Raw genomic sequence first — 18,534 nt, forward strand, 5'->3', positions numbered from 1 at the left:
TTTCTGGGAAAGGGGATCCTTTTCCTGAGCGTTTAAAAACGCTAACATGGGCACATAAGTGGTTTTATGGCCTACTGTTTCTTGAAGAAAGCAGCCATGTTTTTCTTACCTCTTGTTTATTAAATTCCCAATCGTACATCTAACCTTTTAAGTTGGTATATAGATAACACTTGATTAAAAGCAACAGGTCTCCTCCCCCGTTACTGAAATTATCATGAATATCGCGACTTGACCAATGGAAAATATGAGCGTGAGCGTTTTATATTACAAAGGTGACATTACTCCGTCGGGCCAAGATTGTTCTGTAAGCATATGACTTATTCTTCTTACCTTCTTGCATATTTTACCACCATTGATTATAACATGGATTATTTCTCTAAGTTACTACTTTATCTGATTATCTCTAAGAAAATCAATCCAGAATCACTGATATGGGATGCAGTTTGTATACAAGAATGGAAAACTACAGGCAGGTTCTATGTCTCGTGTGGTGCTCCCTTGAAGAGGGAACACGAGCCACAGCCAGTCTACATCTCTGAAAAGGTTGGGATTTCTGAGGCCGCCTTCCCGTGCTGTCAAGGTCACCAGGATTAGGTTCACCGAACGGTCAGAGCGGTTTAAGTTACTGGCACCGCCTGCTGATTCCTTTGGTGATTTTTATCCATCTCTTACAGTGTGTGGGATGGGAAGATAACTCACCTAAGTCAGGGGATCTCTAAACTTCTACAGCATATTCAGGAATGTGGGAGGGTCTCACTGCCCCCCTTCTGCCTTCATCTGAATAGCAGGTGAGTTTTTATTACCAGTTATATAGAACAATAAAAAGCCTTTTAGTCTCTTGTTGTAAACAACAAAAAATATTGCAAGGTGCAAAGATAACAATGATCTGTTGTAGGGTCCAAGATATACTTTCTATCCCTTTAAATTGAACTGCAAAAGTTCTTAGATGCACAATGAGCTTGAATAGGTACAATTTGCTGGGAGGGATAATAATTTTAGGCTTTGATGAGTGATACGTCTGTGATGCCGGTGATCCTGGGAACAGGACAGATTTCCTTTTGGTAAGTGAGACTCCAGTCTAATGACTAGGCCTTGACAAGGCCAAAGAAAACTGTCTGATCCCATGGGTTCTGTTTACAAAGCTTCTGAAAAGTTGCATCCAGACCATTAACGTTTTATCAAATGTTAATCAAGTATTTAATCTCATTTTGATACGGAGAGCAGAATCTAAGAACGTTTCAAAAGGTATAATCTAGTACCTACTCCATTATTCGTATATCCCAGCCACTGTAAAAACCAGGTTTAACTGGCTTTGAACCTTGCGGTTTTCAGGATTAGCTGGAACATGGCTTCAAATGATCATTACAGGAAATAAATCAATCGGGGAATGATGGTAACTGCATTTTATGGAGGGTCTTCAGGAGCAAATGCTCAGTAATGGAAAAGCAATGTTAATGCAGAGATAGTTGTAGGCCATAGTGGTGCTTATTCTCATCACAAAGGAAAGCAATAAAAGCTACTTTTGTTTTCATCTTATTTTCTACCTATGGAACTATTCATTTTACTGAAAGTGGCATTGGTTGAAGAGAGAGGGCATGAGAGCAAAGTTCAAAATGGGCAACCATTATGGCTCCTGTAGATGAGACAATAATTGGTGAACGAGCATTCATAGAAACGACATTTGGCCTGTCTAATGAGGTAGGCAATCATCCGACGAACGAGTAGAACACTTGTTCGTCAGGTGCGATGAATTTCATGCAGACAAATAAATCAGTGTGTAAACAGGTGATGAGCTGCAGATTACATGAACGCTGTCCCACAGACATAGAACGTTCCTTGGCTTGTGTAAACAGGCCTGTGATTGACTGCCAGTCATCCTGTACATAGCAAATTTTTTTATGACCTGTACCTGCCCATCTAAAGGGCCATTATAATGCCAGGTTTTCCACCTAGGATTCAAGAGCCTAGTGTTTGTTTCTCCTTTTAGGCCTTTTTTTATTATTGGGCCAATTTCATAGTCATAGTTTTTAACAACGAAAAGAGGAATCCTACACACACAGCTTCTCACTATCCAATATCAGAGAAATAGGAACAAGCAGGGCTCAAGCCCTTCTCTGCCAACACCTCACAGCTACCATATAATCTACATGTACCTCATATGTCTTCCTTTTTATACCACACCGCAGGTATAAACATGCTGGTGTGCCACATATTATTTAGAACTTGACAAACTATAAAGGTTGCACCATGATTTACCAAGAATGATTACTCTAGAACATTGAAACTGCATTACTGCCATAGAAAATGGGGGGAGGGGAGGAAAAAAGTGCTAAATAATATATATATGAACTATTCATCTGCAAAATTGCTATGAAAATACAGTAAAAAAGAAGGTACTTAGCGCATAGACAGGCCAATATATGTGAGTCCAACTGCCATGTCAAGGTGTCCTTCAAAAGTTTGGTCCCTGTCCTGATATGTCACCTCTCCTGGGCAAAAAAGCCTACAATTTATGGGGCAGGAATGGACCAGCTAACTACTTAAAATCACCTGTGGCTGATGGGATTGGGAGTGCACCTATTATTTAGCCATACATAGCATGGTGGACGGTGAGGCATCTTTATCAATGCCAATCGCAAACCAATCAAATGCCCTTTAGTTAATGTAAAAGGGAAAGTATTTAAGTCAAGTTTCAAATTATGGAAACAGGGGTCAGGCTAATGAAAATTTAAAATGCAAATAAAAACTATCTTTGTTGTTCATAGTAACCAATCACAGCAGAACTTTCATTCTACCAAAGCAGTTTAACAAATGAAAGTTAAGCGTTGATTGGTCATCATGGGCAGTAAGGATACTTTTCCTTTTAGGTGTTTGAGTATTGAGGCCTACTAAGCTCAGAAGTGAAATTTCAACATGCAATTTCGACAAATTTTCAGACATGCAATGATGACACTAGCCACTCAATATATTGAAAGTCACGCCATACCGAAAGCAGCCGAAACAGAGTACGCCATATTGTCCTTATAGGTACATCTCAGGATACGGAGCCAACAGGTTAATTGTGCATGATAGCCCATAAGAATACATGATAATGAACTGTGATTGTGGATGGGGAGATAGGGTGATGTTGGTAATATTAACTAGATACAGGGTAATATTATCTGCCAGTGGTTCCTCAGCCTACACAGGGAGGTAATAGCAGACTGCCATGCACAGAGCTGTTCAGGTAATTGGTTTATATATCTAGAAGCAGTGGTAGCAATCTCTGCACAGACAGACTAGCAGTAAAGCCAGTTCCTTAAGGCGATTTCCTTTGTCTTTTCAATTGCTTGCACATCCATGAGAGATACAGGGGGAGAATGAGAGAGTGAGAGAGGGTGAGACAGAGAGAGAGGAAAAATGTTAATTTGTGAATTAATAGCTTTTCTCAGCGGAATTGTAAATTCAAATGTCACCTAACACAACGACTGTGGCTGGCCGCTGAAGAAGCGGTGACAAGATACCACACTTACGCTCACTCCCCCTTCCTCAGACTCCAAGATGTTCAATTTGACTCCTCGCTGTCCGCACTCGCATTAACTATAAGTGCTGACTTTTCTAACTTTCACTTGAGTGCCAAATAGTCGCCTACAGATCAAGACTCCATTTTTTTGTCTTCTACAACTGTAACATTAATACTACTGTATACTAAAAATGCAATCTATATGAAACCTATAATTCATTAATCTGGCCAGTTTACAGGAATTTTATTGACGAGCGTCAAGAAGTCAGAAAATAAGGTGCCGTTCGTGTTACTCACTCAAGGGTTAAGGGAAGCACTAAGTGAGGAGGCACTATTCAGACAAAAGGGTAGCATAGGGAGAAAAGGATTGTGCCAGTGCCAGGGAGACAGACGGACAGTGAGAATGCCAGAGGGACAGACAGCTGCTGCAAGTGTCACAGGCATAAATACTGGGGAATAAACATTTAGACATATGAGAGTAAGTATGTGCTAAATTATGCAGAAATAATTGTTCTTTTTGGGGCACTAAGGGTTCACAACTCGTATTTGTGATTTTTTAAGGTTTTCGAAAGGATTTCACATTCTGTAACTTGGGTTTTTTTTGCTAGAGAGCCCTAGAACGAAAACATATCATCAATCCCGAGGCACACCACTATTGTCATCAGCAAAATGGCTGACAGCGCATATTTGCCTTTAAAATATGTTTAATGGTTCAACCAGGCTGTTATGATTAACCACATACGTGCTGAGGGGAGGTTTACAGAATTTATGCCTGAGTGTCCAGGCTTATATTTTTTAGATTTTAATCTTTTAAAAAAAAATAGAGCGGCCAGAATCTTGGTGTACAAGGTCATCCCGGCCAGCGTGGGTCTAATCATCAACTGCGTAAATTATGTGAACATTATGTCTGCGTGCCTTTGATTAAATATATTAATTGTATTTGCAGCCTCACTGAGTCTTGTTATCTAGTGGTATTAGACTAAGTTCACACAGAGTTTTCTGAAGAGGATTTTGAAGCAGATCTACTCTAAAATCCTCCTTTAACCCCTTACCGACATCGGATGTACTAATACGCCGATGTCCGTATCCCCCGCTTTGATGTGGGCTCTGGCGGTGAGCCCACATCTTTTCCAGGACATGTCAGCTGTTTTGAACAGCTGACATGTGCCCGCAATAGTCACGTCTGGAATCGTGATCCACCTGCGACTATTAACTAGTTAAATGCCGCTGTCAAATGCTGACAGTGGCATTTAAATGGTGCTTCCTGCCATCCGGCCAGAAATTCGTTCACCGGTGACCTGCGTCACGTGATCACGGGTCACCGGTGCGTCGGCATGGCAACCCGAGGTCTCCTGGAGACCTCTATGTTTGTCAGTGCCGAATCGCTATGAACGCCACCCAGTGGTCAGCGCTCATAGCAAGTCAGTAATTCTGCTACACAGAGGCGATCTGCTCATCACCTCTTTGTAGCAGAGCTAATCAAGTTGTGCCAGCTTCTAGTCTCCTATGGAGACTATTGAAGCATGGTGAAAGTAAAAAAAAGGGTTTAAAAATTTAAAAAAATTAAAAAAATATAAAAGTTTAAATCACCCCCCTTTCGCCCCATTCAAAATAAAGCAATAAAAAAAATCACACATACACATATTAGGTATCGTTGTGTTCAGAATCGCCCGCTCTATCAATAAAAAAAGGATTAACTAGATCGCTAAACGACGTAGCAAGAAAAAAAATGTAAAACTCCAGAATTATGTTTTTTTGGCTGCCGCCACATTGCATTAAAATTCAGTAATGGGCTATCAAAAGAACGTATCTGCACCAAAATGGTATCACTAAAAACATCAGCTCGGCACGCAAAAAATAAGCCCTCACCCAACCCGAGATTACATAAAAAGGAGACGCTACGGGTATCGGAAAATGAGGCTACTTTTTTTTTAGCAAAGTTTGGAATTTTTTTCACTACTTAGAAAAAAAGAACCTAGACATGTTTGGTGTCTATGAACTCGTAATGACCTGGATAATCATAATGGCAGGTCAGTTTTAGCATTTAGTGAACCTAGCAAAAAAGCCAAACAAAAAAAGTGTGGGATTGCACTTTTTTTCCAATTTCACCGCACTTTGAATCTTTTTCCCGTTCTCTAGTACACGATATGGTAAAACCCAATGGTGTCACTCAAAACTACAACTCGTCCCGCAAAAAATAAGCCCTCACATGGCTATATTTACTGAAAAATAAAAAGTTATGCCTCTGGGAAGAAGGGGAGTGAAAAACGAAAACGAAAAAAAACGAAAAAAGCTCTGGTCATAAGGGGTTGTCCACATTTGGAAACAAAATTTTCTTCTTATTTAAATGCATGCAACTGGGGCTAAAAATAATTTTTGCAATTGGGTTTTGTTAAAAATTTTGCACCGTTTACCTCCTTTTAGTGAATGATTTAACAGGATTGGCCACATTATCTTTATTTTATCAGATGTGTTGAGGACATGATTTTGTGGCACTTACTATTATACAGTTATGACAGATTCTTCTCCTGCTCTTGTTAATACAGTTTTCCTCACAGACTGCACAGCTCTCCAGTCCATAAAATGGCTGCTGGTGGAGGAGCATGTGACCAGACCTGCCCATCAGTCTCATCCAATTGAAAAGCTCACATGAGAGAACTGCTTTCCTATTGGAGGAGACTGACAGGTCTGGTCACATGCTCATCCAACAGCAGCCATTTTATTGATTAGATAGCTGTGCAGTCTGTGAGGAAAGCTGCACTAACAAGTAAACGAGAAGAGCCTATCATACTTATATGATAGCAAGTGCCACAAAGTCATGTTCTCTACGCAATAATATGGCCAACCAGAGTAATATGGCGGCTTTTTAAGGCAAACGATGCAGCATTTTTAATGAAACCCAATTGCAAAATAGATTTTTAGCCCCAATTGAATGTATTTATGTAAAAAAAAAAATTAACCTAACTTTTAAGGCTATACACACACAAAGCCTTTTTTTTCCTGAGTTTTTGTAGTAGAAACTGAGCAGAAACTTCAAGCTTTTGAGGAGTTTTGTGTTTTTGAGCAGGGTTGGGCGAGTTTACGTTCAATTTCTGTTCCAAAAACTCCTCGAAAAACTTTAGAAAAATTAAAAATTGCTTTGAATTCTCTCTTCCTACTAATTTCAATGTCAAATCCTCTGAGCTGGTGTTGTTTAAACATTTTTAACCCCTTCAAGCCATGGCCATTTTCAGTTATTTTATTTTCGTATTTTTCTCCCCTTGTTCCAAGAGCCTTAACTTTTTAATATTTTTGACAATATAGCAGTATGAGGGCTTGTTTTTTGCGGGACAAGCTGTACTTTTGAATGGCACCATTTATTTCACCAAATAGTGCACTGTAAAACGAGAAAAAAATTGAAGTGCTGTGTAATTGTGAAAAAAAAGTGTAATTCCACAATTGTGTGGGAAAAAAGTGGTGGAAAAAATCCAAAATTTGTATGAACAATAGGTCTGTGCAATTTTCGTCATATTCCGAGACTCATAATGTTTTAATTTTTGAGATCTGGAGCTGGGGGATGACTTATTTTTATGCCCCAAGCTAACATTTTTATTGGCACCATTTGGGGGTAAACTTTTGTCTTTTTTTATTTTTCTCATATTTTTAAAAACTTTTTACTGACTTTAATAGTCCCTTTAGGAGACTTGAATCTGTGATCATCCAATCGCTTGTGCCACACATATCAAGGCTTCAGTACTGCTATATATAGCAGGAATCATGATCTCGTATGAACCCCGGCCACAAGATGGCATTCACAGGAGTGCAGACCCCTGACTTTCATGACAACCCATCGGCTCCCCGAGATCACATGATGGGTGTCAATGGCCTGAATGACATGCTTCTGGCCAGAGCGTGTTATATCTCGCTGTCAGAGATAGACAGCAGGATTTAACTGCTGTTTAGCAATCATGGATGGAGCTGTGGATTGGAGCTCCATCCACGGCTATTAAAGGCACTTGACAGCTGATTAAATCAAAGGAAAACTAGCGTCTTTCTTGAACCAAATTCAACTTAAAAAAACATATCAAATTTTGCTTTCTCAAAAAAAAACTGTCTAAACATACCCTTAGGGTATGAGGCGTCCTGTAACATGAAATTGCATATTGTACTAAAAAGTGCCCATGGCAAGCAAACAAGCCTGAAATGAGAACTGTAATCTGATTGGTTCATATGAGTAACAACTTCAATCTGCCTAGTTTTCATCAAAATCTCATTGTCTATCGCTTTGTAAGTATATTCAGTAAAATATGTTGAAATACAGTTGTGGCCAAAAGTATTGACACCCCTGCAATTCTGCCAGATAATACTCAGTTTCTTCCTGAAAATGATTGCAAACACAAATTCTTTGGTATTAAATTTGTCTTCATTTAATTTGTCTTAAATGAAAAAACACAAAAGAGAATGAATCATTTCACACAAAACTCCAAAAATGGGCCAGACAAAAGTATTGGTACCCTCAGCCTAATACTTGGTTGCACAACCTTTAGCCAAAATAACTGCGACCAACCGCTTCCGGTAACCATCAATGAGTATCTTACAATGCTCTGCTGGAATTTTAGACCATTCTTCTTTGGCAAACTGCTCCAGGTCCCTGATATTTGAAGGGTGCCTTCTCCAAACTGCCATTTTTAGATCTCTCCACAGGTGTTCTATGGGATTCAGGTCTGGACTCATTGCTGGCCACCTTAGAAGTCTCCAGTGCTTTCTCTCAAACCATTCATAATGCCATGCACACGGTCAAGGAGTCCAGTGCCAGAGGCAGCAATGTAACCCCAAAACATCAGGGAACCTCCGCCATGTTTGACTGTAGGGACCGTGTTCTTTTCTTTGAATGCCTCTTTTTTTCTCCTGTAAACTCTATTTTAATGCCTTTGCCCAAAAAGCTCTACTTTTGTCTCATCTGACCAGAGAACATTCTTCCAAAATGTTTTAGGATTTTTCAAGTAAGTTTTGGCTCGGGGTAAGAAGTGGGGTCTTCCTGGGTCTCCTACCATACAGTCCCTTTTCATTCAGACGCCGACGAATAGTACGGGTTGACACTGTTGTACCCTCGGACTGCAGGGCAGCTTGAACTTGTTTGGATGTTAGTCAAGGTTCTTTATCCAACATCCGCACAATCTTGCGTTGAAATCTCTTGTCAATTTTTCTTTTCCGTCCACTTTTTTCCACTTCTAGGGAGGTTAGCCACAGTGCCATGGGCTTTAAACTTCTTGATGACACTGCGCACGGTAGACACAGGAACATTCTGGTCTTTGGAGATGGACTTGTAGCCTTGAGATTGCTCATGCTTCCTCACAATTTGGTTTCTCAAGTCCTCAGACAGTTCTTTGGTCTTCTTTCTTTTCTCCATGCTCAATGTGGTACACACAAGGACAGAGGTTGAGTCAACTTTAATCCATGTCAACTGGCTGCAAGTGTGATTTAGTTATTGCCAACACCTGTTAGGTGCCACAGGTAAGTTACAGGTGCTGTTAATTACACAAATTAGAGAAGCATCACATGATTTTTCAAACAGTGCCAATACTTTTGTCCACCCTCTTTTTTATGTTTGGTGTGGAATTATATCCAATTTGGCTTTAGGACAATTCTTTTTGTGTTTTTTCATTTAAGACAAATTAAATGAAGATAATAAAATCAAAGAATTTGTGTTTGCAATCATTTTCAGGAAGAAACTGAGTATTATCTGACAGAATTGCATGGGTGTCAATACTTTTGGCCACAACTGTACATGAATACTTGTGTTATATAAAGCTAACCAGAGGAGTATATATAAACATGTCTTGTATGTATCACATATAACTAATGATTTTTATATTTTTATACAGTAACCATTTCCAAGTGAACATTATTGAAATAATATTCCCAAGTACAAAACGCATCCCATGTGAAGCTGCTCTTGAAAACGTATCCAAGTTTTAAAGTTTCCAAAGGTATAATGAGAGAAAATGAAACAGACACAGACAGACTAGAGAGGTGCCAAAGAAGAAAATCAATGATGCCAGAACCAGAAATACTTTGGAAGACCATAAGTAACAAAAGTACGAACTCTTAATCTTCAGTGGTATAAAGAATGTTTATGCCAACTAGAAGACTTGCCAAGAAGACATACACCGACACTGCCAGAAGAAGCAGTAGACAGAGCCAGACACTTTCAAGTACAGCCATATTTTAAGAACGTAATGCCAAAGACAAAATATTTTTTTGAAAAGTATTTTACGTATCTAAAATGAGAAGGAGCAGAGCAGTGTCAATACTTTTTGTCATTGTATAAATAGTAATTGCCCTTAAATAAAATACGACCTTTAAATTGACATGCCGGAGTTATTTTTTAATAATCTATTGAGCCTTTCTTCTACATGGAAATTAACTTGGGACATCGGAAGTTGTCATCTTTCCTAGGGTTTTTTGAATACATCTATCTAGCCTGTAGACAGAGTATGTACAAAGATATAACTAGGAGGACTTTTCATTCAGGAGCCTGGGAAAACTTGGTGTGACCTCTGTTGATTGTCACCAAAATTCCCCAGAAGCAGATATAATAGAATATAGTAGGAGCTCACACAACAGGACGATTCAAGGACTCATATTAGAACCAGATGCCTTTTGGAGGGACATGCTGTTAGATCAGAGAAGCAAGGCCTGTTGCATCTGTCTCAGTTACGTTTGGCACTAGCAATTCCACAGTAATGCTCTTTAAAGAGCGTGCCGTGCAATTTCAGGTAATTTGGGCCATCTTGGGGTTGCAAATAACTGATTACGCCTCACACGTGCGGCATTTAATATAAGGGACGAGATAAAAGCTGAAAGTCACAATTTAAAAATAAATAAAAAACAAAACCTCTTAGACCAGCAATGTGTAACCTGTCAACCTAGCAAAAATCTAACAAATCTATAAAGAGAAAAACAGGCTGAAAATGATGCTGCTCCAGTCACTTCCAATACCCACAACAATATACCAGGCTGGTTATAAATCCAAGAATAAGGCATAAAACCTGAAACATCATGAAAATAATAATAAATTTGTTCCACGACCTAGATGGAGTATGCCACCAAATTCTCATTTTAATCCGGTCGCTGTCGAATAATCATTTGCTGCTAGGATGTGATTAAATGCCGTTTGTTTAAGATATCTCCCTGTGCTTGTTTCTGTTTAACGGTGGAATCCGGCAAAATGTACAAAGGAGAATTACTTGGCTGATTTCCCTTAACTCTTTCAATAAACAAGGGAGAATAGAAGTGTTCAGCTCTCCCTCTCTCTCTAACACAGAGCCGGTGCTGTGAATCACTCTGCTGCCTTCACCCAACCAGAGAGTTTGGCTACATCATCCTGACACATAATTATCTCTACTCTTCTTAATCATCCGTGCCGCTGCTACTGTGTAATGAAAGCAGCAACAAAGATGACAGAGTAGAGGAGGACTTTCACCTTCTATAGGATGGCCAAGAGGCAAGTGTATCTGCAATGTATCTATATTCCCGTAGATTTATACTTTCTTACAAGTAGTCCAATCGCAAAACCAGAATGAAGAAATCAAAGCCCAATTTCTTAGATTCTAGATGGGATAAGATCTGGCTTATGGGACAGGTATGAGGTCCAAAGCTGACTTTAATTAATGGCAGTCTAATAGATGAGACTATGCGATTAAGTTTTATTCAAAATCAAGGGCAAGGGAATGTCTATTTTAGAGGTAGTCTCTATCAGGTCCATGGAGAGTTGGAGTCAACCACATTCCTCATGGCAGGTTTAACGCTGCTTGGTGGTTCTCCTGTATATAAGCCACGTAACGTAAGAATAGAAAGGAGGAAGGAACTGGCCCACGAAATAAGAAAATAAGGAAGAAATCAAGCAGGATGAGGGTGACATCAAGCTTTCTCTCAGTGAACTTAGAGCTTCTTGGTCTTATACACTAAAACTTCTAGTTAAAGAAGCACTCCTCCCATCAAAGTTTGCATCCTCTTAATATATTGCAGTCATCATATTGTATGGGACTATGTACTTGTAATTGCTCATTTTGACTTTCTACCCCTTTAATTCTTCTCTTTTCTCTGCTCTATGTAGAAACAGGAAGTCTCTCGTCCCTGCATTTATCATTCCCTATTTATCGCCTGACTCAGTTGCTCTGCTGTTCCGCCCTTATGCATGTCAGGGGCTTTTGCAGTGACTGATGAGTCATACAGGAAAAGTTGATCTCCTGTTTCTACATAGAGCTTAGAAGGATTCAGCTAGTCAGTTTTTAATCATGTGAGATCAAAGACCCAATGGAAAATAAAAGAATTTACTGGGTAGAAGGACAAAATAAGCAATTGTAAGTACGCAGTGCTATATAATAAGATGATTGCAATATATTAAGAGAATAACATTTTTATGGGAGTGCTTCTTTAATGTCATGTTCACCTTAGGAAGAACTACATGTCTCATACATTTGCTAGCAAAATGTAAGAAACTCTTGATTTATTAGTCCTATATTCACGTATCAAGATAGATCGGATAAGTAAATTGTGTATACTAATGTACTTCTAACAGTGATGTTGTACTCTAAGACTAAATCCATAAGGGCAATATGTATTATATTGGTCTGCCCTACATACCTCCATGGCTCCCAAACCTCAAGTACCAAAATAACATCAATCGTCATAAACAAATATGATAAAAGTACACAAAAGAGGCTCTAAACTACTATAAAATATCTCACAAAAAAATGCACAGTAGCCATCAGGGCAGGACTGGCCATCTGGCAATTCTGGCAAATGCCAGAAGGGCCTGTCTGGTCATGGGCCACTTTATCTGCTACGTTATTAACAGAATTGGTGTTCTCAAGACACCCATACTGTCAAGAGTTGGGATAGAGCACAAAGTCGCTGACTCCGTCACTTACCCGGGCAGGCCACGGGTATCAATAGAAATATTGGTCTTGTAGAAAATCTTGCTTTCCTCCATCCAAGGTAATATTAGTAATGTATCTCATCTGGTGCTTGGAGAGGGTGAAAACAAGGGCCTGTATGATTTCAAATGCCAGGGCTGAATTTCAGTCCCAGTCTGTACCTGGTAGTCATCTATATTCTCTCTAAATACTGTTTCAAATGGGCACATTTAAAGTCTTTACTGATTTCTAGTAATGATTAAAAAAAAATCTCTGAAACAGGACATTTTGTGAATAGAAGGGGGGAAATCACCTCATTCTACCAAAGAATTTAAAGCAAAATTTTCCAAATTGTCCTGGTATTGTAGCCTTGTGACTATGTTATGTTTGGATACTAGGGTGTGATGCACAGCCTAGTGCCGGTAAGAAACCTAAACAGTGGACATGTCACCAGTCCACTTCCATGACATAAGAGACTTTAAGAGCAGAAGGGTGGTGTGTAGAGGCTACAACTGATCTGGTATAGAAGCAGCTGGTATGCATGGGTTTGAAATTAGACCCTATTTACAAGAGATACAGAATAAAGCTCTCTCTTTTTCCCTACCTTCATCGCGTTTCCTTTTTTCACCATTTGAACGAGGTATACCCAGGATCCCATTTATGGAATAAGAGCCTACGGGATCATTGGAGGCGCTGGAGACAGGAGGAGATGCTGTACTGGGAACTAAACAAAATGAGAAAGGACATATAAGCCTGTGAGGAGACAGCTACTGTGGATCCTTCAATAGTTTACTAAATGTAAGGAAGCTTCTCTGGAATATTCCCAACAAGAGCACATACATAAGGGAGTTACTATAACTCTTCCCTATAATAGTCATCCACTTCCGAAACAATAGAATCAGCCATTTTGTAGGCCTAATATTTAGGAAATTTTACTTTGTATACAGCACTTTACTGGTTTATGGAAAAATTTTAGCTGCTTTTAATAGTTTTTATTGTCCACAGAATGGCTGTCCCCACTGTAACTTGTCCCAATCAGTACTACTGCACTGAGTGTTGTATATGAAGATGATGGGAGTGATGCATGCTACCCTAAAATGTCAACTATTTGATAAACTTTTTTGCAAATGTTTTCCAGGCATTCACACTGTAATTTGCTATAGTTTGCCATAAGTTACTCTTAATGATGTCAACACTTAGTAAAAACAAAAAACGGCAAGAGTTAATTGGCATACTTTTAGACCTACCAAACCCACTTTTGAAAAGTCTCTACTTAGGTGCACACATCTTTTCTTTTTGGCGCAGATCAATAATTATTCAATAATAAATTCCGGTTCAACACCAAAAGCAACTGTGGGGCAATGTTTTACTATCATTCATATATTGCATAAGGTACAGGTATTTACAAGTTAGTGGTAAAATGAATTGAAATAACTTTCTCTTTACCCATAGTGTATTAATACAAAAGTGTGACAACCTTTATTAATAAATATATGAATATGGGTAAGTGATACTCATCATGACTAGTCTAATATCTAGTATCAGCGGGTTTCCATCCAAGGTTGGAAAATCAGCCCTCCTTACTACCAGATGTGAAAAGAAAGGCATACCGGCCATCACAATTTTGGTCCTGTAGAGCGGTCCACAAAGGATTTTGATTAAACTTGCTTTAGGCTTACTGAAGTTCTGAACCATATTATGGCGCAGTGAAGAAATAGTTTAATGATTTAATGAAAGCACCTTACAAGAATCTTTCTAGGTGATGCAATAAATCTACAAGGACTCTAGTAATGACTTATGGGGTATTCTTTTTCTTTCCAGTTTATGAATCACCAAAAAAATTTCAACACAATTTTCCAAAATGACAATAGCTTTTTTATGTCCAGTTCATAACATTTTGTTCCCTCGACTTTCCAATATGATGACACATTCTTCTATTCTGCAGCATAGTGGTTAAAAGTCGAAACCAGTGGTTACTTATTGGTACTTTAACCATCACCTTTTGCCCTTACTAAATCATGAGTCAGTAATCACATGAATCACAGCGGAGGTTTTCATTGGGTTACTCACTAATTTAGATCGGATGACCTCATCATGACTTTCTATAGGAAGTGAATACAAATGACTGCTTATGTACAAAACACAAAACGCACTAGCTATGTCAACATGTAATCACATAGTAGTAGCACAAGAGAAGCACTACGGTGACCCTGCTCCAAGTATTACCGCAAGTCATATTCCAAGACATTTATGTTATATCTTTCAATGAACGCTTTAAAACATTAACAAGTTTTGGAAATTTATGTAAGGTCTACTGTGTCTTCTGCCCTACCAAACCAAAATGTCTAAGGCAACATAATAGTACATATACTTAAAGGAAATCACATATTGTGAATGGATTACCGATGGTGTGCCCCGGTGCGCTGACTGGCGTTACAGATCCATCTGGTGTTGGGTGAAATGGTTGCTGTACTTTTGTCCTGATGATTCTAGAAAAGACGAAACAGACAAAGATTTACTATAAATCTCAGATATATAATTGGTTGATTGATTGATTGGATAAGTTGTGCATACTAATGTATTTGTAACAGTAATGTGAAACTAAATCCAAAATGGCAACCTGTATTCGTATCTGGTTATTCCTATATCTGATTCAAATTAATAAAAAACACAACATTCATGACTATGTAATAGCCAAGCAATAGCCGACATCTTCTGCATAGGACCAAGTAGGTCGGAAACATGTTGCCTGGGAGCGCAGTGAATATTTCTTTTCTGCCTTTTTCATTTTTGTGGTATTGTGTTCAACCATTTTTGTGCCTATTATATTGCTGAATCAATAAATTAATTCTTTTAAGAAGATGTGAGTTCTGGTTAGCGCTTGGACCGTTGCTATTAGTGGAGTTTTTTGCCATGAACCTGAACAGGTGAGCTGATTGCTCTTTTTTCACATTTCATACATGACTATGTGCTAGACATGAGTGAATATTTTCTGCTCCCTCCTTATTCGGCAAGCTATAGCACTTAATGAATAAGCTGCATCGGGAACACGGATACAAGGAGCGTGCCGGCTGATCAGTTGATTGGCGCCGCAGCTGCATGTGTCGCGGCTGTTTGACAATCACAACACATGGAAGGAGAGCCTGCGTGTTGGGCTCTCCATGCATGCGTTGTGACTGTTACACAGCAGCGACACATGCAGCTGTGGCGCCGAACTACTGATCAGCCAGCGAGCTCCAGGTATCCGGGTTCCCGGTGCAGCTTATTCGGTAAGCACTAGAGCTTGCCGAATAAGGAGGGAGCCGAAGATATTCACTCAACTCTACTATGTACTCTAAAGTAAAATATCTCAAATCCCACCCAAACATTTGTGATCAGATTACAATTTTTTACTTTGTTAATGAACGTAATTTTTGCTTTAATACTAAAGAAAAGATTTGCTCTTTAAAACATTACTAATGACTTGGGATATGATTACAGCTCAAGCAGATTAATGCTGGCAATTCTTTTTATGCCTTAACAAGCTTTTCCTAGACAATGAAGCTTTAAAACAAGCTGCGAAAACCAAGCCAAGTTGTGTTTCACAAAACACTATGTATGGTATGAAGTAAATTTAAAGGTATAAAAAGGAGAAGTGGAGGTGCAAGCATCATAGATGCTTCATAAGCAAGATTGTCTCCTACTGTACAGCGTCTAGAGTGTGTTCTGCTCTCTAAACCAAGACAAAGCCAGCAATGTCTTCTTATCTCTTTTATAATACATGTTTTTACAAGTTATATCAAAGATATCAGACTGACAAATCTTCCAAGTTGAGTGAATAAAATACAGGAACTCCTGCTGCCTCCAGGGGTGTGCTCACTGAGCCAAGCCAAGGAAGATTTAGGAATATGAGATTATATTACGGAAACACATATATGCTTCGCTGTATTTAATATTTTGTGTATCGGTAACATTGTCTCCCAGCCATTTTATATTTTTACGTGACGTGAGTCCTGTGTACAAGTCACAGTCACATGCATAGCATTGACATTTTTCTCTAACTGTGAACATTGCTTTGATGTAACACCATGGCGTGAGCTCAGACCTGAAGGCCTCTTTCACACATCAGATTTTTGCCATCAGTCACAATCCATTGGTTTTTGAAAAAAACGGATCCAGCGACTGATGCTGCTGGATCCGTTTTTTTCTCATAGACTTATATTAGCGACAGATTCCGGCGGATGGCCTCACGTTTCATCCGTTGTTCGACGGATCCGTCGGAAAATCTTTGTCCGTCAGCCGGATATGACAGACAAAGGAACGTTTTTTGTGTACGTCAAAAAGTCGGACAGTGACATATTCAGAGCCGTCTGTCGTTGGCTATAATGGAAGCCTATGGGCACAGGAGCCGTCGCTGTCCATCAAAAGATGGAATGAGGCGACAGATTCCGTTTTTTAAAACTAAGCATGCCCAGAATAATTTTTCTTCCTTTAATTTAACCCCATTTTCCATTCTGGCATATAAAAATCTCTCTCTCTCTCTCTCTCTCTCCAGAATTCTATTCCTTTAAAATTCCTACGGTGGCTGCAACAGATCCATCAAAAAAACGGATCCGGTGCATCAGTTTTTTACAGTCTGCGCAGGATCCATTTTTTGCACACTTTGACGGATTGTGACTGACTCTAAAAAACTGATGTGTGAAAGAGGCTTAACACAGAAGTTAAAAACTATAGATTTCATCATATTATATAAAAATAAAAGTTTATTGTCGAGGTCCTATTTGGCAAGAAGTGCTAGAGAAAAACAAATGACATTCCATTCTGAGATATTTTAATACTCGTACAGCAAATTTATGCTGGCATTGTACGGGAAAAGTTTAGCCCTAAGCAGTTCCCAGACAATATATTCCTTATCGGTGAGGTTAGGCTGTACTTTATCTAGCCAGTGATTTATTCATAAAGTTTAATAAGTGGTTTTGGGAGGAAGCCTGTAGGTGTACTCCCTGTCCTGTTTATGATATCTTCATGTACTTGGCTTTGGACTTGGTAGAGTCATTATAAGCAGAAGATGACTTATTATTATGTATCATTATTATTTATTGTAAATTCTGAGATTCATGCATTCTACGTATTCTGATCCCAGGTTTATGTGTCGGTCTCTTCAGTCATTGTCCCTTTGCTTTTGTCTTTAAAACTTCCAAATGCCATAGTCTGACTTCATTGATTTTACCAGAGCTGTGAGGCCAGAGGATGGGGATGGGGTGCAGGCAAAGAGATTTAAATAGAAAACTATAAATTATTTCTGACAGTAAAGCAATAGTGTCAGTGTGCTGAGCTGAAGTCCTGTGTCACTATTAGATGCTTCTTAACCTGGTAACACTATAGAAAAGGTTAAATGTCTGATGGAACCATATACCTATGGGGCTTAATGGATCCCAGAAGCCAAATAAGGCATACTGGCCAAATATATCAATGCTCTAGGCTGCTAATATTTATCTTATTATTGACTGGGGCTCTGACTCCATACAGCTGAAGCCACCATGGTTGACATGTGGCTTTGAGGATGATAGAGAACCCTACAAATGGAGAATTATTCTGCATTATTATCTTATTTTATTTTTATTTTTTACAGTGATGCCTAGCGAGATATATACACATACATATACATATGTAGGCATCTCTATATTATTACGTAACTTTCCATTTGTAGGGTCTACTATCATCTTCAAAACCATATAATGTACGGTACATTCATATTTATGCAATGTGTGTATATATATATATATATATGTGTATAGACATTTTTAAATGTATATACACAAGCATATATACATATATAGAGATCTCTATATTATTACTTAACTTTCCATTTGTAATGTCTACTACCATCTTCAAAGCTATATAATGTACATTCATATTTATGTAATATATACAGAATATATATAACATTCTATATATAATAGTGGGTACAGAAAGTATTCAGACCCCTTTAGATTTGGTAAATTCAAAAAAGTTTCATTTTTTTTATTATATTGCAATAATAAAATTTTAAAAAATCTAAATACTAACCAAATATTTGGCTGCTATTTGGCTGTGTTGTGTCGGAAATATAACAAGCACATTTTAATAAACTATAGGTTTACATATTGGATG

General features: G+C 38.6%; 1 protein-coding gene across 7 annotated transcripts in view; it reads right to left on the reverse strand.

Moving 5' to 3' along the window:
- PAX2 (paired box 2) overlaps positions 1-18,534 on the reverse strand; it is an 81,423-nt gene that overhangs the window by 45,824 nt on the left and 17,065 nt on the right. For all 7 annotated transcript variants that reach the window (XM_073585768.1, XM_073585769.1, XM_073585766.1 and 4 more), the window contains exons 4-5: positions 14,806-14,891; positions 13,007-13,126 (exon numbers count right to left, since the gene is read on the reverse strand). In XM_073585768.1, coding sequence (XP_073441869.1) covers positions 13,007-13,126; positions 14,806-14,891 — 206 coding nt within the window. The remainder of the gene's footprint in view (positions 1-13,006; positions 13,127-14,805; positions 14,892-18,534) is intronic.

This window comes from Dendrobates tinctorius, unplaced genomic scaffold (assembly GCF_039654945.1).
Source record: "Dendrobates tinctorius isolate UK_male_01 unplaced genomic scaffold, ASM3965494v1 ptg000089l, whole genome shotgun sequence".
Lineage (NCBI taxonomy): Eukaryota > Metazoa > Chordata > Amphibia > Anura > Dendrobatidae > Dendrobates > Dendrobates tinctorius.